Raw genomic sequence first — 27,188 nt, 5'->3', positions numbered from 1 at the left:
GCTTTTCTGACATATTATGAGTAAATCATCTTAGATCTTAGATTTCTCATAGATTATTGTACACAAATGGAAATCTTAATTCTAATTTTGAAGATAATAACAACTGTAGACTAGCCTGTATGGAAGAACAATATGTAAGATGGTAGTAAGCATTGCCTTTTTGTTGCAGGCCAACACAGAAAAATATGTCGATAAGTGCACCGTCTGCAAGTGCGAGAATAATAAAATGACCTGTGAGAATCTCTGCACAACAACAACAGAGGTAACAACAAAGGTTGTTAGCACCACTGTACCAGGGACCTACACCACCAGGCCAGAGACCTACACCACCAGGCCTGAGACATACACCACCAAGCCTGAGACATACACCACCAAGCCTGAGACCTACACCACCAGGCCTGAGACATACACCACCAAGCCTGAGACCTACACCACCAGGCCAGAGACCTACACCACCAGGCCTGAGACATACACCACCAAGCCCGAGACATACACCACTAAGCCTGAGACATACACTACCAAGCCTGAGACATACACTACAGTGGTGACAACAACATACAAAACTCCAAGGAAGGTGACAACATCTTCTACAACAACTCCAGAGACATACACCACCAGGCCTGAGACCTACACCACCAAGCCTGAGACATACACCACCAAGCCTGAGACATACACCACCAAGCCTGAGACATACACCACCAAGCCTGAGACGTACACTACTAGACCTGAGACCTACACCACCAGGCCTGAAATATACACCACTGGTCCTGAGACATACACCACCAGGCCCGAAACATATACCACTGATCCTGAGACATACACCACCAGGCCCGAGACCTACACCACTAGACCGGAAACTTACACCACCAAGCCTGAAACCTATACCACCAAGCCTGAGACCTACACCACTAAACCAGAGACATACACCACTGTGGTGACAACAACATTCAAAACTCCAAGAAAGGTGACAACTCCCTCTTCTACAACAACTCCAGAGACATACACCACCAGGCCTGAGACCTACACCACCAAGCCTGAGACATACACCACCAAGCCTGAGACATACACCACCAAGCCTGAGACATACACCACTAAGCCTGAGACATACACAACTAGACCAGAAACAGAAACAACAATGCCTGAGTCCACAACTCTTCCTTGGGTGACTACAGCTGTCACAAGTAAGCATACATGAATTATCTTGTTTGCAAGTACTTAGCATTAGCAGCAACATCACACTTTAACCCAGCTTTCAATATATTTGTTCATGAAATGTTTTGTAGCCTTGTATGATAAAGGAAAGCATACAGCTTGATAAAGCAAAATGACTGAATGGTGAATGAAAGACAGCAATGTTGTGATGACTGTTCATGTCAACTTGTTATGTGCTGTACTGTATTCAGTTTCAATTTCTCCACCATCTTATACAGCTGAGTGTAAGAAGAAGGTGTATGGCTGCTCTTTCCGTTGTGAGGAGACCTGCCACTGCTACAGGTTCAAGATCACAGAGTGTATGTATGGTGACAGGAGTTCCTGTGTGCCTACATGTGGTGAATGTCCACCATGTCCCAAGGGATACATCAGGAAGGACCGAGACCACTGTGTCAAACCTACCCAGTGTGACTGCATCACTGCAGATGGTGTTATTGTACCAGTATGTATAAAATGTTTTTATAACAGTGATATTAGCAATTTAGTTAATAGAAGGGGAGAGAGAGTAATGTAGGATACCATATTTTAATGTTACTGTCTTAAAAAGATTATTTAAGATTATTCATAATTGGATTGAAAACTAATGATGTTTGTCATGTTCTTTCTGTTAAATCTGTATCAAACCTAAAACTACTTGTAATAGAATATTTTTTTTAAAGAGTGGCCAATAGTCAGACTTTATCTAGTCAAATATCCCATTTTGACAATTCCAGGCAGGAAAAGTGACAAAGGTTGGAGAATGCATGGTATGCAAGTGCGAGAACAACAACATGAAGTGTGAAAATATCTGTACAACCACAACCTCAAGGACAACAACAACACAGGAGCAGACAACACGCCCTGAGACTTATACAACTAAGCCTGAGAAATACACCACCAAGCCTGAGACATGGACAACAAAGCCTGAGACCTACACCACTGGGCCAGAGACATACACCACCAGGCCTGAGACCTACACTACTGGGCCTGAGACATACACCACCAAGCCTGAGACATACACCACCAGGCCTGAGACCTACACCACTGGGCCTGAGACATACACCACCAAGCCAGAGGTGTACACCACTAGACCTGAAATCTACACCACTGAACCAGAAACTTATACGACAGTGCAGACAACAACATACAAAACACCAAGGAAGGTGACAACTCCCTCTTCTACAACAACTCCAGGGACCTACACCACTAGGCCTGAGACATACACCACCAAGCCAGAGGTGTACACCACCAAGCCAGAGGTCTACACCACCAAGCCAGAGGTCTACACCACCAAGCCAGAGGTCTACACCACCAAGCCAGAGGTCTACACCACCAAGCCAGAGGTCTACACCACCAAGCCAGAGGTATACACCACCAAGCCAGAAGTCTTCACGACAGGGAGGACTACTCCTGTAACATTCACAACTGAAGTCACAAGTAAGTAGAATCTTATATAAAACACAGGCTGGGACATTCCATGTACAGATCTAATTTATTTACTAATAACTTGCAAACGGAGACAGCCCTATGTTTCTAGTCCCCTATGTTCCAATGCCCTAGGGTTTAATAGGGGTGTCAGAACATTTGGGTGTAACCCCTACAAACGACTTGTTCCCTATAGCTATGTTTCTGAAGGCCATTAGCTGAATTTCATATTTCATCTTGAGTATGAAATTAAAAGGTTTGTCAGAATATCTGCTAGCACAATTCATTGCTTTTGGGACATTTTTGCTGCTCAAATAATAACATGTAATGTTAATGGCTAAATGGATGACAATAGATACCTCTTCATCTTCTTTCAGCTGAATGTGACAAGAAGGTGTATGGCTGCTCCTTCAAGTGTGAGGAAACCTGCCACTGCTACAGGTTCAAGATCACCCAGTGTGTGTTTGGTGATGAGTCGTCTTGTGTTCCTACCTGTGGGGAGTGTCCACCCTGTCCCAAGGGCTACATCCGCGTGGACAGGAACCGCTGTGTGAAGCCTACTGAGTGTCCATGTGTCACTGCTGATGGAACTATCATTCCGGTATGTTACATTATGCCCTTTCATTACGCCCTTTACATCTGGCATCTTTTTTTAGCCTCCCTGGGTTTATCTTTCCTAATCAGTTAGTAGTTGTCTAAAACATTTCTCATCTCTGAAAATGACAATGAGCAATTTGAAATTGATATCATACATCCATAGGTATATTTTGATGATGAGTAGAAGCATACATGACTATTCCTTTTGATTCTTAACTTCAGCCTGGAACAGTAAAGAAGGTGGATGAATGTACCTCCTGTGAGTGCTACAACAACAAAATGACTTGCAAGAACATCTGCACAACTACTACCTCAACTGTCACTACACCAAAAATATACACTACCAAGCCAGAGACCTACACTACCAAACCAGAAACCTACACCACCAGGCCTGAGACCTACACCACTGGGCCTGAGACCTACACCACCAGGCCTGAGACCTTCACCACTGGGCCTGAGACCTACACCACCAGGCCTGAGACATACACCACCAGGCCTGAGACCTACACCACTGGGCCAGAGACCTACACCACCAGGCCTGAGACATACACCACCTGGCCAGAAGAGACCACAACTGGCTATAGAACAGGTCGTAAGGTCACAACACCAGGTCCAGAGGAAACAACACGACCAGAGATCTACACCACCAGGCCTGAATCCTACACGACAAGGCCAGAGATCTATACAACTAAACCTATAGTACCTACAACTGCACCCGAATATCCAACAACTAAGCCTATGCAAACAAGTGAGTTGTCAAAGATTTACAGTTCTTGTAAAGAAAGACGCGAGCAATCAAACAATCATTAAGATGAGAAATTAATTTTCTCTTGAGACAAGGTTAGAAATGGAAAGTTATGATACAAGCAAAGTGTGACATTTCAATCATATCTAGATTTGATGTTATGTTGGTGATAGTCATGAAAATATACCACCTCAATTTGAAAGACAACAGGAAAATATAAGCAAGCTTTATTCTTCTTAATCGACTGACTTACATGTCTGTGCTTCATTTACAATCAAATGGACAAGAACCATAAGACAATCTACCAGCACTTAACGCTATATGCATACTGTGTGACTGTAGGCTTTTGTCAGTTGAAAGATGATTGTGTTTATAATGGTGGTTCTTTTTTACTTGCAGCACAATGTCAGAAGAGGGTGTACGGATGTGCCTTTAAATGCGACGAGACATGTCACTGCTATAGGTACAAGATCACCCAGTGCCAGTATGGTGATAGAAGCACATGTGTTCCAACATGTGGGGAGTGCCCACAGTGCCCACCTGGGTATCTCCGCAAGGACCAGTACCACTGCATCAAGCCTACAGAGTGTGACTGTGTCACTGATGGAGGTGTTGTGGTCAAGGTAAATTTGGCCTTATGCATTCTAATGTGCTGTACTGCTTGTCACTTTGTCATTGAAATGACAGCCAACAGCCAACAAAAAGAAAATTGGTGTCCATACATGTATCATCCTTTCCAAGGTGCAAAAGATTCCAAAGTAATTCTTTGTAATGTGATACACGCTCAGGTGTTATAGATGTCTTTAATGTATGACACATTATTCTACATGTAGTTCACTTTCAATCAAATATTAACAGTATAAACAGAGATCTTTATATTTTTCTTATATGATATAACTTTCTTCACAGGCTGGAGAGACGAAGGAAATCGATGACTGTACAGTTTGCAGGTGCTACAATAACAAGCTTGTCTGTTCTAACTTCTGCACAACATCAAGTGTAACAACCACAACATCAATGGTTGAGACAACTGGCTACCAAACAACAAAGGAAGTTACTACTCCAACTACAACTACCTCTGAAACATACACCACCAAGCCTGAGACATACACGACGAAGCCAGAGACATACACTACCAAGCCTGAGACAGAAACAACAACGTACAAAACACCAAGAAAGGTTACAACTCCCTCTTCTACGGTCACAACTACATCAGAAACATACACCACCAAGCCTGAGACCTACACCACCAGGCCAGAAACATATACTACTGGACCTGAAACATACACTACCAAGCCTGAGACCTACACTACCAAGCCAGAGACATACACCACCAAGCCAGAGACATACACCACTAAGCCAGAGACATACACTACCAAGCCTGAGACATACACCACCAAGCCAGAGACATACACCACCAAGCCAGAGACATACACCACCAAGCCTGAGACCTACACTACCAAGCCTGAGACCTACACTACCAAGCCTGAGACATACACCACTAAGCCAGAGACATACACAACCAAGCCTGAGACCTACACCACCAAGCCAGAGACATACACTACTGGGCCTGAGACATACACCACCAAGCCAGAGACATACACCACCAAGCCTGAGACCTACACTACTAAGCCAGAGACATACACAACTGTGGCTACAACAACCTACAAGACACCAAGAAAGGTTACAACTCCAGGTACAACTACACGCCCTGAGACCTACACTACCAGGCCTGAGACCTATACTACCAAGCCAGAGACCTACACCACCAAGCCTGAGACATACACCACTGGGCCTGAGACATACACCACCAAGCCTGAGATATTTACAACAAGGCCAGGTGTCACTACAACAATGCCTGAAACATACACTACTGTGACAAGTATGTTAAATTCCTCTTTCTTGCAATAGATCAAAAGGAATATAGCTACAGATTTCACAGTTAATGAAATTGTGTATTTCTGTCTGAGATGCAGATTTACGTGTTTATGGTCATATGAAGAACAGCGGGGTGCACGTGGGAACACATGTACATGTACATGTAACTAAATCAGAGTTTGTCCATTATCAAAATCTGTCTATTTTTGCACAGGGCTTAGCCATTAACATGACATGTATATATTTTTAAATTCAGCTGAATGTGCGAAGAAGGTGTATGGTTGTTCCTTCAAGTGTGAGGAGACCTGCCACTGCTACAGGTACAAGATCACCCAGTGCCAGCGTGGTGACAGGAGTTCATGTGTGCCCACCTGTGGTGAGTGCCCTGCATGTCCCAAGGGCTACATCAGGAAGGACCTGTATCACTGTGTCAAGCCTACAGAGTGTGACTGTATCACGGATGGAAACATTGTTGTACCGGTGAGTTGCCATTACGAGTTATGAAACTAATCAATTTAGGTTATACTCTGTAATTGAATGAAAGTTTGTTCAAGTGAAAACATGTCTTCTTATTTCCTTTAATGTCTTTATTCCAATTTCCAGGCGGGCAAGACAATTAAGGTTGGGCAGTGTCAGGTATGCACATGTTACCAGAACACATTGACGTGTACCAACATGTGCACAACAACGGCAACAACAGAGGCAACAGCAACAACAACAAGCCGGGCAATCACCACTGGATACAAGACACCTAAAAAGGTTACAACACCAGTTACAGCACCAGTTACAACACCAGTTACAACACCAGCTACAACAGCAAGACCAACTACAACACTGTCAACAGTGACAACAGAAGGTATACAACTATGTAATATGTTCCCCCCCCCTAAAAGTATGTACTGTGACAGAAAACTGGGGCTGAGTGATTTGACTCTTGCAGCATTGTTGATTATATTTTAGCAGAACATACAACAGACTTAAGACAATTTCCCTTCATGTATGGATTAGCTCTCCAGTAAGAACTTATATGTAACATTATATACAAGCCTGTATGGTCAGCCTATGACAAATGTATGACTCAATGAAAAAGTATGTTTCAACATATAAGTACCTGCTGTCCATAGAAATGTAGAACATTTTTACCTCATTGATATTTTTTCTTCTTCTGTAAACCCTACATAGTACCTACCACACGATGCTATGAGGAACATGAGGTCTGCTCCTGGACCAGCTGGATGGATGCCTGCTACCCAACACCAGCTGTCAATGGTGACGATGAGTCTTTCACCAGCCTCCGTCGCCATGGCTTCAAGATTGATAGGCCAAACAGTAAGATCACAAGGATCCAATGCCGCACTGTGGGAACACATATCGACTACTCCAAGACAGGCCAGAATGTTGTGGCTAACTGTGAGGTCGGCTGTGTGTGTACTCATGCCACTGGTCCCAGCAAGTTCCAGATGATGATGAGAGGAATCAGCCCATACTGCTACAACTATGAAGTGCGTCTGCTGTGCTGCAATGCTAATGTTGACATCTGCTCTAAAAGTAAGGAAACAGACTAAAACATTCATCATGGAAACATGCTCTTACTATTTTCTCCTCTGAGCTTACTTTTTTGAGTGACAGTTTGCATTGAAATATCTTGTATTTATAATAGTATCTAATCTTTTTCAGCAACTACTCCAAGTACAACAACAACAGTGAAGACCTACCCTGAGACCACTAGGCCAGAGGTTACTGAGCCAGAGAAGACCTACCCAGAGACCACCAAGCCTGAGGTGACTGAGCCAGAGAAGACCTACCCTGAAACCACCAGGCCAGAGGTTACTGAGCCAGGGAAGACCTACCCTGAGACCACTAGGCCAGAGGTGACTGAGCCAGAGAAGACCTACCCAGAAACAACTAAGCCTACAAGAAAGGTCACAACTCCAGCTGGTACTACAGTAGAGACTACACGTCCAGAGGTTACTGAGCCAGAGAAGACCTACCCTGAGACCACCAAGCCTGAGGTCACTGAGCCAGAGAAGACCTACCCTGAGACCACCAAGCCTGAGGTTACTGAGCCAGAGAAGACCTACCCTGAGACCACCAAGCCTGAGGTCACTGAGCCAGAGAAGACCTACCCTGAGACCACCAAGCCTGAGGTTACTGAGCCAGAGAAGACCTACCCTGAGACCACCAGGCCTGAGGTCACTGAGCCAGAGAAGACCTACCCTGAGACCACCAAGCCTGAGGTTACTGAACCAGAGAAGACCTACCCTGAGACAACTAAACCTGTTTGGACCACTGTTCCTGAGACAACCAAGCCTTGGTATACTACAGAACTTACAAGTGAGTAGTACATTGTATCATGCATTTACTGTCCCAAGGATGCTTATCTATATATAGTGCAACTATTCACAGGGATGTTCTTCTGATCACAAACCTACATTTACAAATGTAGATGCTCATTGTTTAAAAAAATAGAGCAAAAGAAAAGCATAATGAACACACAGATTTGTACTGTTTATGACAGACACCTTAGTAAGAGACAATAGTCAGAATATTTCCAACAGTGTTGAACTTCCAAATTCTGTGTTTTCACAACCAACAGCTGCATGTGAGAGGAAGGTCTATGGCTGCTCATTCCGGTGTGAAGAGACCTGTCATTGCTACAGGTGTGTACATTTCCTGTAATATGTATAAAAATAAAATCAAGAACAAATTTGTCATTTTGAATTCAATACATGTAACTTTGCAATTGGAGCTACAGACTGCTTTTTAATGCCAATGTTACCTTTCAGGTATAAGATCACACAGTGTATGTATGGTGACAGGAGTACCTGTGTACCAACATGTGGTGAATGTCCTCCATGTCCCAAGGGATACATCCGTAAGGATCGTGAACACTGTGTGAAGCCAACTGAATGCCCCTGTGTTACAGCTGATGGTACTGTCATTCCGGTATGTTAACATCCAATTTTCCTTTGCTACCATTTTTAAAGTATGATGTCACAGAAGCTTAAGAATGATATAGATAACTGGTTACCTTGTTGCTTAGGAAAGCAAGCATATCATATGGTGTGCTATGCTTCTGGAAGTGATGTTGCCTATGCACAGTAATGGATGGAGTATAGCCATCATGTAGAATCAAGCAACTAAAGCTACAATTCTTTAAGTGGTCCAGGTTTCAGTCCAGTTTGAATGGCATACTAGATAGTCACACCTAAGAACAAGTTGATATTTTCTTCTTCGTTCCTAGCTTATAAGTAGTTAAGGTATGTTATTTGAAGACTCAGTTGTGGCTGAATATAATTATAATTCCTTTGTCCATATTCTAATTTTTAAATCATATTTCAATAATGAATTAATATCTAATTAGTACATCTTTTATATTGGTATACATTGTATATGTTATAATGGTATTTTCCTGTTAATGTCAAATTTCTGTCTCACTAGCCTGGTGAAAAGAAGCAGATTGATGAATGCCATATCTGTGACTGTTACAACAACAATCTGAGATGTGAAAACTTCTGCACTACCACAACACCAGTTGTTGTAAGTACAACCACCATAGTTCTTACTACCAAACCTGAAGTCACAACAACAACAGCAACTACTGGGTCTACTACTGAGACCACCAGGCCAGAGAAGACCTACCCTGAGACCACCAGGCCGGAGACTGATACAACAACATACAAAACGCCAAGAAAGGTGACAACTCCCTCCTCTACAACAACTCAAGAGACATATACTACCAGGCCAGAGCAGACTTACCCTGAGACCACCAGGCCAGAGCAGACTTACCCTGAGACTACCAGGCCAGAAAAGACCTACCCTGAAACCACCAGGCCAGAGAAGACCTACCCTGAGACCACCAGGCCAGAGAAGACCTACCCTGAGACTACCAGGCCAGAGAAGACCTACCCTGAGACCACCAGGCCAGAGAAGACCTACCCTGAGACCACCAGGCCAGAGAAGACCTACCCCGAGACCACCAGGCCAGAACAGACCTACCCTGAGACCACCAGGCCAGAACAGACTTACCCTGAGACCACCAGGCCAGAGAAGACCTACCCTGAGACCACACAGCCAGAGAAGACATATCCTGAGACCACCAGGCCAGAGAAGACCTACCCTGAGACCACCAGGCCAGAGAAGACTTACCCTGAGACCACCAGGCCAGAGAAGACCTACCCTGAGACCACCAGGCCAGAGAAGACATATCCTGAGACCACCAGGCCAGAGAAGACCTACCCTGAGACCACACAGCCAGAGAAGACATATCCTGAGACCACCAGGCCAGAGAAGACCTACCCTGAAACCACCAGGCCAGAGAAGACCTACCCTGAAACCACCAGGCCAGAGAAGACTTATCCTGAGACCACTAAGCCTACAAGAAAGGTAACAACTCCAGGAACAACAACTTCAGCTGAGACCACCAAGCCTGAGAGTACTGAGCCAGAGAAGACCTACCCTGAAACCACAACTACAGAATGGACCTCAACTATTCAAGAAACAACTAAGTCTCGGTTTACAACAGAAGTGACCAGTGAGTGTATCCAACTGTATTTTTTCAAAGACTAGTGACCCCCTGTACATGGGCTAATGTATCCCCAGCTGCACACTTTCTAGCTACATGTGAGACAAGCAAGCATGGATCATCCAAATTCTATAAAAGCAAAATGAATATATTTATTAATCAAGTATGTTTAAAGGCTTGAATCAGAGAGTGCAGATTTAGTCAAAGTAAACATGAAGTAACTGTTGCTACCAGCTACATCATGCATGACATGTATAATTGGTTTGTGTCCAAAAGTTTCATTCTCTTACATGTTTGGTTTCTAGCTGAGTGTGCCAAGAAGGTGTATGGCTGCTCCTTCAAGTGTCAGGAGACCTGCCACTGCTACAGGTTCAAGATCACCCAGTGTGTGTTTGGTGATGCTTCTTCATGCGTCCCTACCTGCGGCGAGTGTCCACCTTGTCCAAAGGGCTATGTTCGTGTTGACAGGAATCGCTGTGTGAAGCCAACAGAATGTCCTTGTGTAACAGCAGATGGGATTATCGTTCCGGTAGGTGCCATTAATTCATTTGTTCTGTATCATCTACACTGTTAACATCAGCAAAAGTTTGACATGTTTGAATTGTTACTACAATATTGTATGACTACCATAGATCAATGACATATTCTCTCATCTTGCAAGAGATTGTATGTTATGTTAAAATGATTAGTGTTCTTGTTGCAAATCTTTGCCTGTTAAAATTAGCCCAAGTCAATGATCCAGAAAATCTACTATGGTGTGGGAAAAAAACCCAGACATGAATTCAAGAAAGTGTTACATCAAGATTTAATTATCACTCCACAGCCTGGAACAACAAAGAAGATTGGTGAGTGCAGAGTTTGCGAGTGCTACAACAATGCCCTTACTTGCCGCGACATGTGCACAAAGCCTGAGATCACCACAACCGTGGCAACACCAGAGACCACTTCTGCTGGCACAACAACAGTACAGACTACTACATACAAGACACCAAGGAAGGTCACAACTCCAGGAACCACATCTGAGACATGGACCACCACATCTGAGACCTACACCACCAGGCCTGGTCCTGAGATCTACACTACCAAGCCTGAGACATACACCACTAGACCTGAGACCTACACCACCAGGCCTGGTCCTGAGATCTACACTACCAAGCCTGAGACATACACCACTAGACCTGAGACCTACACCACCAGGCCTGGTCCTGAGATCTATACTACCAAGCCTGAGACCTACACCACCAAGCCTGAGACCTACACCACCAGGCCTGGTCCTGAGATCTACACTACCAAGCCTGAGACCTACACCACCAGACCTGAGGCTGAAACTACTGCTCCAGAATATACTACATCGGAGCCAATAGTCACAAGTTAGTTTCTTTCCTTCTTCTTTTCTTTAGCTTGTGTCATACTTTCCATTGAGATCTAATGACTAATGGGTTTATCGAAAAAATTATGATTTTATTATAATTAAAAGCTCTTACCATTTTCAAATATATCTGTTCAGTGATTTTGATATTGGTTATCCAAGACATGCTTTCTGCAGTCTGCAAAGAAATAAGTAATGGCACACCCTGAAATATGTAGTATGTGCACAGTCTGTAGTATGTGCATGATTTGAGATAAAATCTGTGGATGGTTTAAAGAAATATATACCTGTTTGTTATTGCAGCTCAATGTAAGAAGAGGGTTTACGGCTGTGCCTTCAAGTGTGAAGAGACCTGCCACTGCTACAGGAATAAGATCACCCAGTGCATCCGAGGTGACAGGAGCTCTTGCGTCCCAACATGTGGAGAGTGTCCACCATGTCCCAAGGGATATGTCCGCAAGGACCAGTACCACTGCATCAAGCCAACAGAGTGTGAATGTCTCCTGCCAGATGGTACCAGAGTACCGGTATGTAAATTACTTACTAGGTTACCAACTGAACATTTTTTATGGTAAAAAGTGTTTAGTTATGGATTTTAAAAGCTTACCTCCATTAACATTAAATCTGCCAGGTTACATAAATCTGCCGCTTTGAAAAACGGGAGTATACAGGAGTGAATTATATTGGAGGACGTTGCATTGGAGTACTGGTTGGACATATCTTTTCAGGGCGGCGGAATTACGTACCCTGGTGGAATTCACTTAGTAGATGTTTGCAGGTGAAATGACTCAACTATTGCAGACACAAAGAAAATAGTAACACATGGAAGAAGCCAAAGTACATGTAATGAAATGAATTGACTTAAGTATGATGATATGTGAGAATTTAGCTAAAAATTCTTAACTCAATCACTGAGTCACAAAACAAGGCATTCGCTGTCACATCAAGGTACAGACTTTGTTTGTAAGACTGGATTTTACAGATCTATGAGAGATTCATTGACTAAACTTTGAAATAGTGCCTTTGTTTGAAAAAGTGAAATTATCTCTTTGTATTTCAGCCTGGTACAGTCATCCAGCAAGGTCGCTGCCATGTGTGTCAATGTTACAACAACAGGCTGACCTGCTCCAACACTTGCACAACTAAGGCAACTGTAACAGCAACAAAGGTGACATATACCACCAGGCCAGAGACTGAAACAACAACATACAAAACACCAAAGAAGGTGACAACTCCCTCATCTACAACAACTTCAGAGACATATACCACCAGGCCAGAAAGGACCTACCCTGAAACTACCAGGCCAGAGAAGACCTACGCTGAGACCACCAGGCCAGAGAAGACCTACCCCGAGACCACCAGGCCAGAGAGGACCTACCCTGAGACCACCAGGCCAGAGAGGACCTACCCTGAGACTACCAGGCCAGAAAGGACCTACCCTGAGACCACCAGGCCAGAGAAGACCTACCCTGAGACTACCAGGCCAGAAAAGACCTACCCTGAGACCACCCGGCCAGAAAGGACCTACCCTGAGACCACCAGGCCAGAGAAGACCTACCCTGAGACCACCAGGCCAGAGAAGACCTACCCTGAGACCACCAGGCCAGAGAAGACCTACCCTGAGACCACCAGGCCAGAGAGGACCTACCCTGAGACCACCAGGCCAGAGAGGACCTACCCTGAGACCACCAGGCCAGAGAGGACCTATCCTGAGACCACCAGGCCAGAGAAGACCTACCCTGAGACCACCAGGCCAGAGAAGACCTACCCTGAGACCACCAGGCCAGAGTTTGACACAACAACATACAAAACTCCAAGGAAGGTGACAACTCCATCATCAACGACAACTCCAGAGACCTACACCACAAAGCCTGAAACAACTGCACCAGAATATACTACATCAAAGCCAGTAGTCACAAGTAAGTTTCTTCACTTCATTCTGGGGCCAATAGAATATGAATCAATTTCAAGAAAAAGACATTTAAAGTCACGAAATTTAGCTACCATTCATTTTAGTGTTTATAACAGCCTATTTTTTTCTTACTTTCAGCACAATGCAAGAAGAGGGTGTACGGATGTGCCTTTAAATGTGAGGAGACATGTCACTGCTATAGGTACAAGATCACCCAGTGCCAGTCTGGTGATAGAAGCTCATGTGTTCCAACATGTGGAGAGTGCCCACCATGTCCTCCAGGGTATCTCCGCAAGGACCAGTACCACTGCATCAAGCCAACAGAGTGTGACTGTGTCACAGATGGAGGTGTTGTGGTCAAGGTAATGACAGTACCTATGTCTGATAGGGCCTACACAATGATTGAGTATGGGCCAAATTATGTGTTTTTGGTACCTAATTTCAGTACTTCATTGCTCAACCTTTGGTAGGTAACAGAATGCCATAGAATAATAACTCTAGACAGAAATTGCTATCCTTTTGATAAATAATCTGAGACAAATCAATATAATTTCAGATTCCAGACTGAAAAAAAATTGGCTATAGAACCAGTGTCCAGATTGCCCATAGACACAGTTAACTATAGTTGAAGGTTTCAATCTTTTACATCATTGATTGTACCACCACAAGAAAGCCATTACAATGAAATGAAAATAACATGTTTTGGACAATGTATGGAATAAAACACATGCATGAAGTAAAATTTAGCTATAGATATTATAAATGTCCTGTACTACTTCACCTGGTCTTCTCTAGAATGGTGCACCCCCCCCCCCCAACTTTAGGCATCCTGAGATTCATTGCAGACAAAATTTATAATGCATCACATATTCTAAACTTTATTCCTTTTTTGCATTCAAACTAATCATTCATACTTTTTCTTGCCGGTGACATTCTGTATGACAATAACACTTTTTTTTACAGGCAGGAGAGACCAAGAAGATTGATGACTGTACAGTGTGCAGGTGCTACAATAACAAGCTTGTCTGTTCTAACTTCTGCTCTACATCAAGTGTAACAACCACAACATCAATGGTTGAAACAACTGGCTACCAAACAACAAAGGAAGTTGCTACTACAATAGTTTCTACTACCTCTGAGACATACACCACCAAGCCTGAGACATACACCACCAAGCCTGAGACATACACCACCAAGCCTGAGACATACACCACTGGTCCCGAGACATATACCACCAGGCCTGAGACATACACCACCAAGCCTGAGACATACACCACCAAGCCTGAGACATACACAACTGTGGTTACAACAACTTACAAGACACCAAGAAAGGTTACAACTCCTGGTACAACAACTCGCCCTGAGACCTACACCACCCGGCCTGAGACATACACTACCAAGCCAGAGACATACACCACCAGGCCTGAGACCTACACGACCAAGCCTGAGACATACACCACTGGTCCCGAGACATATACCACCAAGCCTGAGACATACACCACCAAGCCTGAGACATACACCACCAAGCCTGAGACATACACCACCAAGCCAGAAACCTACACCACCAAGCCTGAGACATACACCACCAAGCCTGAGACATACACCACTGGTCCCGAGACATATACCACCAGACCTGAGACATACACCACCAGGCCTGAGACCTACACCACCAGGCCTGAGACATACACCACCAAGCCTGAGACATACACAACTGTTGTTACGACAACTTACAAGACACCAAGAAAGGTTACAACTCCTGGTACAACTACTCGGCCTGAGACATACACCACCAGGCCTGAGACGTACACTACCAAGCCTGAGACCTACACCACCAAGCCTGAGACCTACACCACCAAGCCTGAGACATACACCACCAGGCCTGAGACGTACACTACCAAGCCTGAGACCTACACCACCAAGCCTGAGACCTACACCACCAGGCCTGAGACATTTACAACAAGGCCGGGTGTCACAACAACAATGCCTGAAACATACACTACTGTGACAAGTATGTTAAGTCCTCTTTCTTGCCATGAAAATACAGCTATTGTACACAGCCTACAGTTCATATATCATTAACACAATGTACATGTATGTTTCTGTCTCAGATGCAGTTTAAATTCTTTATGATCATATGAACAACAGTAGGTTGCAGATGGACGTACATGTATTATTTGAATGATTGTTAAATCAGAATATGTCTATGTATCAAGCAACCAAGCAACATGGACAGGATTGTTAGTGTATAGATGTTTTTCAGCACTAAGGACAGGTATGTTAGTGTATAGATGGTGTTCAGCACTAAGGACATGTTTGTTGGTGTGTAGATGTTGTTCAGAACCAAGGACAGGTTTGTTAGCGTGTAGAGGGTCTTCTCCAACAGGGACAGGATGGTTAGTGTATAGATGTTTTTCAGCACTAAGGACAGGTTTGTTAGTGTCTATATGATGCTTAGCACCAAGGATAGGATTGTTAGTCTGTAGATGGTGTTCAGTTTTAGAGCAAGGTGTATTTTAAATCATATTCAATTGTTGTACAGCTGAATATCAGAAAAATGACTATGGCATCCTCTTTTTAAAAAAAATGTAAAAATGCATATTTCATTTCAGCTGAATGTGCAAAGAAGGTGTATGGTTGTTCCTTCAAGTGTGAGGAGACCTGCCACTGCTACAGGTACAAGATCACACAGTGCCAGCGCAACGACCCTAAAGCCTGTGTGCCCACATGTGGAGAATGCCCTGCATGTCCCAAGGGCTACATCAGGAAGGACCAGTATCACTGTGTCAAGCCTACAGAGTGTGACTGTATCACAGATGGAAACATTGTTGTGCCGGTGAGTTTCCAGGTTGATGCATACAATGTATACTGAACAGTTATTTCATAGTGTAAGAGTGAAATGTTTTTAAGGTACAGGAATGTCTGCTCATCTCCTTGTTATATTATTGCAATTTTCAGGCGGGCAAGACAGTTAAAGTTGGGCAGTGTCAGATGTGCACATGTTACCAGAACACATTGACATGTACCAACATGTGCACAACATCGGCAACAACAGAGGCAACAGCAACAACAACAAGCCGGGCAATCACCACAGGATACAAGACACCCAGAAAGGTCACAACACCAGTTACAACACCAGTCACAACAACATCGACAACAACTGCAACAGTGACAACAGAGGGTAACTAATATAATAACAGAAAGGAAAATGACCCTTAAGACATCATGATTAGCTTCATCAGGATACCATTTTGGACATTTCAGATGCTATGATTTAAGTGCTGCAACAAGAGGCATTGGCACTCTTCATACATGTAGTTGTAGATTGACTCTCCTAGTCTCAGGGAGAATTAAAGTCAGGCTTTACACCATTGCCCCATGTCGTTGACATAATGTTGGGCCACTGAAAAGCATATTGCAATATTACACATAAGTGCTGTTCAGCCCAACTCTGACATATGTAATAACTTTGTTGATTTCATGCTTAGTACCTACCACACGATGCTATGAGGAACATGAGGTCTGCTCCTGGACCAGCTGGATGGATGCCTGCTACCCAACACCAGCTGTCAATGGTGACGATGAGTCTTTCACCAGCCTCCGTCGCCATGGCTTCAAGATTGATAGGCCAAACAGTAAGATCACAAGGATCCAATGCCGCACCGTGGGAACACATATCGACTACTCCAAGACAGGCCAGAATGTTGTGGCCAACTGTGAGGTCGGTTGTGTGTGCACTCATGCCACTGGTCCCAGCAAGTTCCAGATGATGATGAGAGGAATCAGCCCATACTGCTACAACTATGAAGTCCGTCTGCTGTGCTGCAATGATAATGTTGCCATCTGCTCCAAAAGTAAGAACAAATGTTTACATTCCATGTTTGAAAAACATCAGGCCTTTCCCTGATTTACTTTACATGTCTTACTTTTTCTATGACTGAGCGGTTGGATCTGATCTAAGGCCTCTGTTTGCACAATCCATTTAAGAATAAATGTATCTTTTTCTGAATCAGCAACTACTCCAAGTACAAGTACACCAGAGAAGACCTACCCTGAGACCACCAGGCCTGAGGTTACTGAACCAGAGAAAACCTACCCTGAGACCACCAGGCCTGAAGTGACTGAGCCAGAGACCACTAAGCCTACAAGGAAGGTCACAACTCCAGGGACAGCTGGTACTACAATAGAGACTACCCGTCCAGAGGTTACCGAGCCAGAGAAGACCTACCCTGAGACCACCAAGCCAGAGGTTACTGAGCCAGAGAAGACCTACCCTGAGACCACCAAGCCAGAGGTTACTGAGCCAGAGAAGACCTACCCTGAGACCACCAAGCCAGAGGTTACTGAGCCAGAGAAGACCTACCCTGAGACCACCAAGCCAGAGGTCACTGAACCAGAGAAGACCTACCCAGAGACCACCAGGCCTGAGGTTACTGAACCAGAGAAGACCTATCCAGAGACAACTAAACCTGTGTGGACCACTGTTCCAGAAACAACCAAGCCTTGGTTTACAACTGAACTTACAAGTGAGTGACATTAGTTCTTAAATTTCTGTGGCTTTTAAGCAATTATATATATATGATACATCTTGCAGACATCATCAATCAGAATTCAACTTTGCCAATCACTGATTCAGAAGTTTTCAGTTTTGTAAAGGTTCCTTCAGAACGTATTAATGTTGCTCTATAAAAAAGGTTGTCAATGAGTGTCATTGACTGCTCGTTTTAGAACCAAATCGATAACATTCTTTGGGCATGCCATAAATGTACAATATTATCATAATTTGCAACAACAGGTCCCTATTGCACCATTGAACCATGAAAATTTATTATTGAAGAAGTTTTGACATGGTACAAGTCTTAACTGAACTATGATACCCCACAGCTGCATGTGACCAGAAGATCTATGGCTGCTCATTCCGGTGTGAGGAAACCTGTCATTGCTACAGGTTCGTAATTTTTCTTTGATATCCTCTATCATTTTTTTTCCATTGTGTAATAATGAAATCAATCACTTTTGATTACATATGATATTGCATTACATTTTTTTTTCATGAAGCATATTAATTGCTTTTCATTTTTTCCTTTAACAGTTTAAGTTAGCAAAGAGTGTAGCAGTTCACAATAATGATTGTTCTGAATGTTTGAAGTCAGGCATCATTCTTAAAAGATGGTAGAAAAGTAAATGAATCATAACCTATAAATTTCCAACTTGAATACTAAGTTATTATGATGTTATCTTTCAGGTATAAGATCACACAGTGTGTGTACGGTGACAGGAGTTCTTGTGTACCTACATGTGGCGAATGTCCACCATGTCCCAAGGGATACATCAGGAAGGATCGTGACCACTGTGTGAAGCCAACTGAATGCCCATGTGTAACAGCTGATGGAACTGTCATTCCGGTATGTTGTGTTACCCAGCTGTAGTTTAGAAAACTTTGACTAATCTTGCCTTTGTCAAGTTAGGGCTAGACTAACTTTTAGTTGTGTTTCATTTTTGCAAGGTCATTTGTATTTTAGAATCTTTTTTTTCTATATCATTGTACATGCTATCAAGACAACACTCTTCTATTTATTTATTTCTCACTAGCCTGGTGAAAAGAAGCAGATTGATGAATGCCATATTTGTGACTGTTACAACAACAATCTGAGATGTGAGAACCTCTGTACCACCACAACCCCAGTTGTTGTAAGTACAACCACTGTAGTTGTTACTACCAAGCCTGAAATCACAACAACAACAGCAACCACCGGGTCTACTGCTGAGACCACCAGACCAGAGAAGACCTATCCTGAAACTACCAGGCCAGAGACTGATACAACAACATACAAAACGCCAAGAAAGGTGACAACTCCCTCCTCTACAACAACTCAAGAGACATATACTACCAGGCCAGAGCAGACCTATCCTGAGACCACCAGGCCAGAGCAGACCTATCCTGAGACCACCAGGCCAGAGAAGACCTATCCTGAGACCACCAGGCCAGAGCAGACCTATCCTGAGATCACCAGGCCAGAGCAGACCTACCCAGAGACCACGAAGCCAGAGAAGACCTACCCTGAGACCACCAGGCCAGAGAAGACCTACCCAGAGACCATGAAGCCAGAGAAGACCTACCCTGAGACCACCAGGCCAGAGCAGACCTATCCTGAGACCACCAGGCCAGAGCAGACCTACCCTGAGACCACCAGGCCAGAGCAGACCTACCCTGAGACCACCAGACCAGAGAAGACTTTCCCTGGAACTACCAAGCCCACAAGAAAGGTCACAACCCCAGGAACAACAACTTTACTTGAGACTACCAAGCCTGAGGTTACTGAGCCTGAGAAGACCTACCCTGAGACCACCAAGCCTGAGGTCACTGAGCCAGAAACCACAACTACATCTACTATTCCAGAGACAACAAGCTCTTGGTTTACCACAGAAGTGACCAGTGCGTAATTAGCTTTTTGCATATTTGTGCAATGACCTTTATAAATGACCTGTAAATTATTAACTCCATTGACTTCACTTGATGTATTCATTTGTGTTTTAATAATCTACCCCTAAAGTAAGTGGAGTTCATTTAGCAAAAAAATGACAAGATTTAGTCAAACCCAACTTGCAATGAATTCTCTTGATAATATACACACACAATGTATCATCATAATGTTATGTATTCAATCCAGCTGAGTGTGCCAAGAAGGTTTATGGCTGCTCCTTCAAGTGTCAGGAGACCTGCCACTGCTACAGGTTCAAGATCACCCAGTGTGTGTTTGGTGATGCTTCTTCATGTGTCCCTACCTGTGGCGAGTGTCCACCTTGTCCAAAGGGCTATATCCGTATGGACAGGAATCGCTGTGTGAAGCCAACAGAATGTCCTTGTGTAACAGCAGATGGCATCATTATTCCGGTAGGAACGATTCCTTTTACAATTACCTTTTCATTAACATTGTGAACTGTTTAAATTAGTACTCACAGTGTGATAACAGCTTAAATTGTAAATGCTACAAAGTAAAGAAATAGTCACACACTGCTTGATTGTCAAAAATAATGAAATTCATTGATGACTATAATGCACAATCTGTTAAGGCCAGCTGGACATATGAATTATTTGCCCCAATTCAAGAGTATGATAACTAAGTTTTAATGACTACCCCACAGCCTGGAACAACGAAGAAGATTGATGAGTGCAGAGTATGCGAGTGCTACAACAATGTCCTCACTTGCCGCGACATGTGCACAAAGCCTGAGATCACCACAACTGTGGCAACACCAGAGACCACTTCTGCTGGTTCAACTACAGTACAGACTACTACATATAAGACACCAAGGAAGGTCACAACTCCAGGGACCACATCAGAGACATACACCACAACATCAGAGACTTACACCACTACATCTGAGACATACACCACCAGGCCTGAGACATACACCACCAGGCCTGAGACATACACCACAGGGCCTGAGACCTACACCACCAGACCTGAGACCTACACCACTAGACCTGAGATCTATACCACCAGGCCTGAGACATACACCACCAGGCCTGAGACATACACCACCAGGCCTGAGACATACACCACTAGGCCTGAGACGTACACCACTAGGCCTGAAACCTACACTACCAAGCCTGAGACCTACACCACTAGGCCTGAGACCTACACCACTAGGCCTGAGACCTACACCACCAGGCCTGAGACATACACCACAGGGCCTGAGACATACACCACTAGGCCTGAGACCTACACCACTAGGCCTGAGACCTACACCACCAGGCCTGAGACATACACCACCAAGCCTGAGACATACACCACAAAGCCTGAAACCTACACTACCAAGCCTGAGACATACACCACCAGGCCTGAGACCTACACCACCAGGCCTGAAACGTACACCACTAGGCCCGAGACATACACCACCAGGCCTGAGACCTATACCACCAAGCCTGAGACCTACACCACCAAGCCTGAGAGCTACACCACCAGGCCTGAGACATACACCACCAAGCCTGAGACATACACCACAAAGCCTGAGATATACACTACCAAGCCTGAGACATACACCACTAGGCCTGAGACATACACCACCAAGCCTGAGACATACACTACCAAGCCGGAAACATACACAACTGGGCCTGAGACATACACAACAACATACAAGACACCAAGGAAGGTTACAACTCCTGGTACAACTACACACACTGAGACGTACACCACCAGGCCTGAGGTTTATACCACAAAGCCTGAGACATACACCACCACATCAGAGGTGTACACCACTAAGCCAGAGATCTACACAACCAACCCTGAGACAACTCCTGAGATTTTGAGAACGACCACACCAAAGATTATTTACACAACATCAACGACAACACCAGCAGTTACTAGTAAGTCTTGACAATATACTAAGCAATGTTCATCTAAAAATCCTGGAAATCTAAGAATACTATGGATGGCAAAACATTGTCATTTCTTAAAGCTTAATTTGGTATTTTCACATGGCTGTTGTAGATTTTGGTAGCCTAACAGTATGCTTGTGCCTAGTCCAAATATGTCTTTATGTCAGAAAAATAACTGATTTTTTTCTTCTTAGCTGAGTGCCCAGACGAAATGTACGACCCTTGCGCCTTCAGCTGTTACGACATGTGCCACAGCATGCGCCAGGCTGTCACTGAGTGTAAGTACGGACATGATGAGACTTGTGTTCCTCAGTGTGGATACCACAGAAAGTGTCCCAAGGACTACTGCCTCATCTCCTCCAACGAATGTGTCCGGGAAGTGGACTGTGACTGCCGCCTGGAGAATGGAACAGTTGTACCGGTAGGTTGAAACACAGGCATATGGAAAAATTGTTCTAGCTGGCATTATTTCTTCAAGCTATGATTTTAAGTATTCTATACAAATGTCTATTCGTAGCTAAGTGGTAGGAAAATAGCATCTCCTGAGTGAGCTGCCTCTTTTCTAATAGTGTGTTTTACCAGAGAGCTTTTAAACATACTGTTTAGAAAAGCTCCCTGGTTTTGCAGAAGGGGAAAAATGATGTCATATTACAATACAGTTACTGAATACAATGTATGAATGCAACCTCGTCTAATCCTAAGACATATTTGATGTGATCTTTCCAGCCCAACACCAAGTGGATGCAGGGCAAGTGCATGCAGTGTTCTTGTGAGTCAAACAAAATGGTATGCAGAGACATCTGTCAAGTGACCACTACACCAGTAACTGAGCCAACTGCCACAACTGTTACAACAACAACGACACTGGCCACCACCACCACCAGGGCTACAAGACCGCCTCATGAAGACAAGTGTGAGTATTTTGGTGATGGATGACTCATCAGATGTTGTATCAGTGCCATGCAATGTGTCACATCTACATGTACTATGTAAAGGCCAACCATATCACAAACACTATACCATGTAATGTTCTATATATTGTATGTTGAATTTGTGAATTAAGCAAGCAGTATCATATATTCGTATGTGGCTAATAGTGTTAGGCTATTGTGGATAAACCCACATATCCATTTGTTACTCCGGGAAGGAGAATGACCTCCTTCTGGGAGTATTGGAAATGCTTTTGTTTGCGCGTTCGCAGCTATAACTCACGATCCCGTTGTCGCATTGGTGTGTAACTTGGCATATCATTTGCCTGGTTCGGCGTGGTGATGCACAATAGCTTTGTTACACCATAACTACTTTAAACGTCAATCCAATATCGTAATTGCACCCCTATAATTAATGCTATGTCCCACTGCCCTGCCATAGGGACCATGTTATAATCCGTTATGCATGACTGGAATACTTCAGGCAGATACGGGGTATAAATCTTCCTTACTTGCTGTGATCGTATAGTCACTGTTACATTGAAAAATAGACAACGTGCATCACCACACGCAACCTAGCAAACGATATACCAAGTTACATACCAATGCGGCAACGGGAATTGTGAGTTTTAGCTGCGAACATGTGCAGAGTGACCTCCAGTCTGTGTATTAAGTATGCCGTGTCCACTCACAACTCGCATACAGTATGTGCGCACGGGACGGACGATGCACTTTTACGCACAGTGTGAAAATGGCAAATCTCTGGACCTTCAAACTTACCACACTTGTAGTTTATAATACGGAGGCTGTGACAATGTAAAAAGTTTACGCAGGGGATGAAAGATTGTAGAGACATATCTCTCAGAAAAGTGTGTGCGCCAGTGTCACTTCCGGGTGGTTAGATCCGGTGACCTTTGACCTTCGTGAAATGTTACGATAATATAAATTAGCCTTTTTTATTGCAAATAGCTTGATAGCTATAGATCAGGCCGGCCTGCAATAAATTGTGGAAAGAGGATTTACTGCATATTTGTGATTTCTGATACATCTTAGTTGTAAGGCTGAATGGTTCGTTGATAATTGAAAAGGGGCCATCTAGATCTAACTTTGTGACTTTTCCCGGAATTTCTAGATCCCATCTGTGCTATGCTGTAAAAACATACTTTTCAGCAGGTTGACCACTCCTGTATTGAAAGAAAAAGATAAACAAACACTTTTTCTTTACTTGCTCTAAAACACTACTTGGACTGTGCAGAGATGCAATTTGTGTGGGTCAATACTTGTACATACTATAAATACTTCACAGAGAATTGTGTCCTACGGACTCTTGTTCAGATTACTTTGATTATTGTATTAATTGCATCCCCTGAAGTGTAATGAGCAGTGTTATTAAAAGATCTTTCAACATCAAAGGAATCTTGTTGCAAACCTTTGAGGCTTTCCTCTCCCTAAAATTAAAGCAAGACTTCATACCGGTCCTTTTGACATAAATTTTATCTATGAATAGTATTAGAGTTTACCTTAAGAGTACTTGTCATTGATATTTTTTCAGGTTTCTGTTATGGCTATGGCAAGACTGGCCACTTTATCACCTATGACAGCTGTCACTACAACTTTGATGGAAGGTGTACCTACGTCCTGACAAGGGATATGGGGAAACAGGTACATCCTTTTGTGTTTAAGGTAGAGATGGTATCAATAGGGGTTTTCCTTGTTGATTGCTGCAACTTGTATGTGAATGACACACTACCATGTAGCCGTAGATTAAAGGCTTGCAGTACTGGAAGAAAGACGTGTCTGTGAGTGTCTCTGAGTGTCTCTGAGTTATACTTTAGTAGGGATTAGAAATCTACTAGAGATATTGCAGATACTACAAGTATGACTTCCTACAGCAGATTTCTTGATGTATTTCTGTTGTTATTGCCTTTGACAGGAGTTTGAAGTGATGACAGTCCTTGATGAATGTGGCTTCCCTGGAACCACATGTCCAGTTGCTCTGATCGTCCGTTACAAGGACTGTGAGATCAAGATGGAGGCTGGTTTCAAGGTATGACCTGATGAAATGTTGAATTTTTGCTTGGAGTCTTCGTAACTGTATTTTACATCTGATGTACCCTAGGAGTCTCAGTGTCTGAAGTTCTTGTGATAACATGTACCAGAAAGGGATAAACTTAACATCAATCAACACTGAAAGAATTAGGAATATTGAATACACAAAATTGTACCAAAATTGTCCAAGTCAAAGTTTTCATGAATCTTCTTATTATGACATTGAGTTCTAATTTTCTTAAACATTAATATAAGGATTATATAAGAAAATTACTAGCATTTCTTTATAGTTGCTAACACAACTGTTTCAACACAATTGTCACCGTCAGGTATTGTCCAATGGCAAATACCACCAAGTCACTGCTACATCTCCGTTCGTGTACAACGGTATTGTGGTGGAGAGGGTTGGCTTCCAGCTGGTGGCTACAGTGAAGGCAGTTGGCCTGGAGGCTAAGTATGACTGTGTCATGAAAGCCTTCAACGTCCACATCTCCAACTTCTACATTGGCAAGACAGAAGGATTGTGTGGTAAGCAGTCATTTTTATGGCATCTGATCTAGATGTGATCATGGTTATCTGCTCTTATCATGGTTATCTGTTCAAAAATCTCTCAAACATCTGGTTCAAGAACAATTTTGTCAGTCACATTCCAAGAGAACTCCAAGACAAGATCTGACTCACTGGGTTGAAGAAGAGACAAAATTGTTGTCTCGAAAGCTCCCAAAAAGTAGTTAACTTTTTTGTTGTGTGTAAAGGTTATTTAAATACTTCAAGTTGTCAAAAGTATGATTCAATAATCTTGCAACTATGTTAAATACTTCTTATCACTGTAATCACTAAGCTGTAGGCAAAAAGATCAAGTGGGACTCTGATGTTTCTGGTTTTTCCAGGTATTTGTAACCAGGACAAGTCGGATGACTTCACCCTACGTGATAGAAGTGTCACAAAGAATGTTGTAACATTTGGAAGGGATTGGCTGGTGGAGAGGAAGTCCATCGCCTGTAACGAAATCAAGCCAGTCACACCATGTCCTCCACGTGATGAATCCATCTGCAACATTCTGTGGACTAATGTAAGCATGCATTGTCATTGACAAGTTTTAAAGATGTAGCTGTCAGAATTGTAGAAAATGTATAAAGTTTGGTAGAGGGTTTTCAAGTATATGTAGTTGCCAACATTGTAAAGACTGTATTATGTGTGATTCAGAGGTAAGGCCCTATATATATCCAGCATTGAAGCTGAAACATTGTTGTTTCCTGTTGCAAGCATGCAGACCTTACTGACATAATCAAAAAGAGCTTTGCAATTTTTATTTTTTTCATCACCTTAAATGACATTGATTGCCTTCCTCATGGTGATCTCAGTGCTTTGAAAACCCTCTTCTCAAAGGAGAGTAATGAGACATTGTCATTTTTTACAGGCTTTTGCAGCATGCCACAACGTTGTTGATGTGATGAAGTACTACGATGCCTGTCTGTTCGATGAGTGCTACGCTAACAACACCTGCAGTGTACTGGCAGCTTATGCTGAAGAGTGTCGCAGCTGTGGGGTTGTCTTGTCTTGGAGGACCAAGAAGTTCTGTCGTGAGTATTGCAAAGTGAATGAAATGACCAGGAGCAGTTTTACAATAAGCGTTTTAATCTAACGTCTGGGTTGTGAAATGTTTTTTCCCTATATACAAAACAACTTATAAAGAAATGGGCTTATGAAGAAAGCAAGTAATGCTAGTTCACCCTTTTAACTATAAATTGTGACTTATGCAGATTGATCCGTATGATAAAAGTAATGTTGACGATTGACACAATCATACTAATCATTGTTGCCAGTATCTGTAAACTAGTCCCAATGATAGATACGTAGTACTTAGTCACTGTGCCTTCCCTTGCATGTTAATATTGTTGAATAAGCTATTCACAGATATCTCTGCCTGTTTTTTTCTGCAGCATTGGATTGTGAGAAGGGAAAGAACTTCAATCCTACTGGAAATGCTTGTCCTCTAACATGCTCCAATAAGGACTACCATCGCTTCATGGCCTGTTCACGGCAAAACGTAGAAACATGTGAATGCCAAGAGGGATACATGCTGCAGGGTGATCAGTGTGTGAGGGAATGTGGTAAGCATTGATTGTTATGATGCTACTTTTAATGTAAAGTTTTTGAACTAAATGCCTGAAATGTTACACTGTTA

The 27,188-nt window shown here is 43.3% G+C and overlaps 1 protein-coding gene across 1 annotated transcript in view; it reads left to right on the top strand.

The window, feature by feature from the left end:
* The window catches only part of LOC136426951 (mucin-3B-like), an 88,104-nt gene that overhangs the window by 10,709 nt on the left and 50,207 nt on the right, over nt 1-27,188 (top strand). Inside the window, exons 15-51 of the mRNA XM_066415669.1 lie at nt 170-1,181; nt 1,431-1,654; nt 1,926-2,628; nt 2,994-3,217; nt 3,436-3,961; nt 4,358-4,581; nt 4,868-5,840; nt 6,093-6,316; nt 6,440-6,692; nt 7,019-7,384; nt 7,514-8,170; nt 8,433-8,496; nt 8,623-8,782; nt 9,278-10,370; nt 10,667-10,890; nt 11,185-11,731; nt 12,034-12,257; nt 12,791-13,649; nt 13,781-14,004; nt 14,606-15,650; nt 16,252-16,475; nt 16,598-16,820; nt 17,128-17,493; nt 17,653-18,165; nt 18,524-18,587; nt 18,885-19,044; nt 19,232-20,075; nt 20,311-20,534; nt 20,786-22,010; nt 22,217-22,443; nt 22,749-22,935; nt 24,504-24,613; nt 24,885-24,998; nt 25,330-25,528; nt 25,891-26,072; nt 26,421-26,583; nt 26,944-27,114. Coding sequence (XP_066271766.1) covers nt 170-1,181; nt 1,431-1,654; nt 1,926-2,628; nt 2,994-3,217; nt 3,436-3,961; nt 4,358-4,581; nt 4,868-5,840; nt 6,093-6,316; nt 6,440-6,692; nt 7,019-7,384; nt 7,514-8,170; nt 8,433-8,496; nt 8,623-8,782; nt 9,278-10,370; nt 10,667-10,890; nt 11,185-11,731; nt 12,034-12,257; nt 12,791-13,649; nt 13,781-14,004; nt 14,606-15,650; nt 16,252-16,475; nt 16,598-16,820; nt 17,128-17,493; nt 17,653-18,165; nt 18,524-18,587; nt 18,885-19,044; nt 19,232-20,075; nt 20,311-20,534; nt 20,786-22,010; nt 22,217-22,443; nt 22,749-22,935; nt 24,504-24,613; nt 24,885-24,998; nt 25,330-25,528; nt 25,891-26,072; nt 26,421-26,583; nt 26,944-27,114 — 15,022 coding nt within the window. The remainder of the gene's footprint in view (nt 1-169; nt 1,182-1,430; nt 1,655-1,925; nt 2,629-2,993; nt 3,218-3,435; nt 3,962-4,357; nt 4,582-4,867; nt 5,841-6,092; nt 6,317-6,439; nt 6,693-7,018; nt 7,385-7,513; nt 8,171-8,432; nt 8,497-8,622; nt 8,783-9,277; nt 10,371-10,666; nt 10,891-11,184; nt 11,732-12,033; nt 12,258-12,790; nt 13,650-13,780; nt 14,005-14,605; nt 15,651-16,251; nt 16,476-16,597; nt 16,821-17,127; nt 17,494-17,652; nt 18,166-18,523; nt 18,588-18,884; nt 19,045-19,231; nt 20,076-20,310; nt 20,535-20,785; nt 22,011-22,216; nt 22,444-22,748; nt 22,936-24,503; nt 24,614-24,884; nt 24,999-25,329; nt 25,529-25,890; nt 26,073-26,420; nt 26,584-26,943; nt 27,115-27,188) is intronic.

The sequence above is a fragment of the Branchiostoma lanceolatum genome, chromosome 2 (assembly GCF_035083965.1).
Source record: "Branchiostoma lanceolatum isolate klBraLanc5 chromosome 2, klBraLanc5.hap2, whole genome shotgun sequence".
Classification (NCBI taxonomy): domain Eukaryota; kingdom Metazoa; phylum Chordata; class Leptocardii; order Amphioxiformes; family Branchiostomatidae; genus Branchiostoma; species Branchiostoma lanceolatum.
This window is presented reverse-complemented; position numbering and strand designations above follow the sequence as displayed.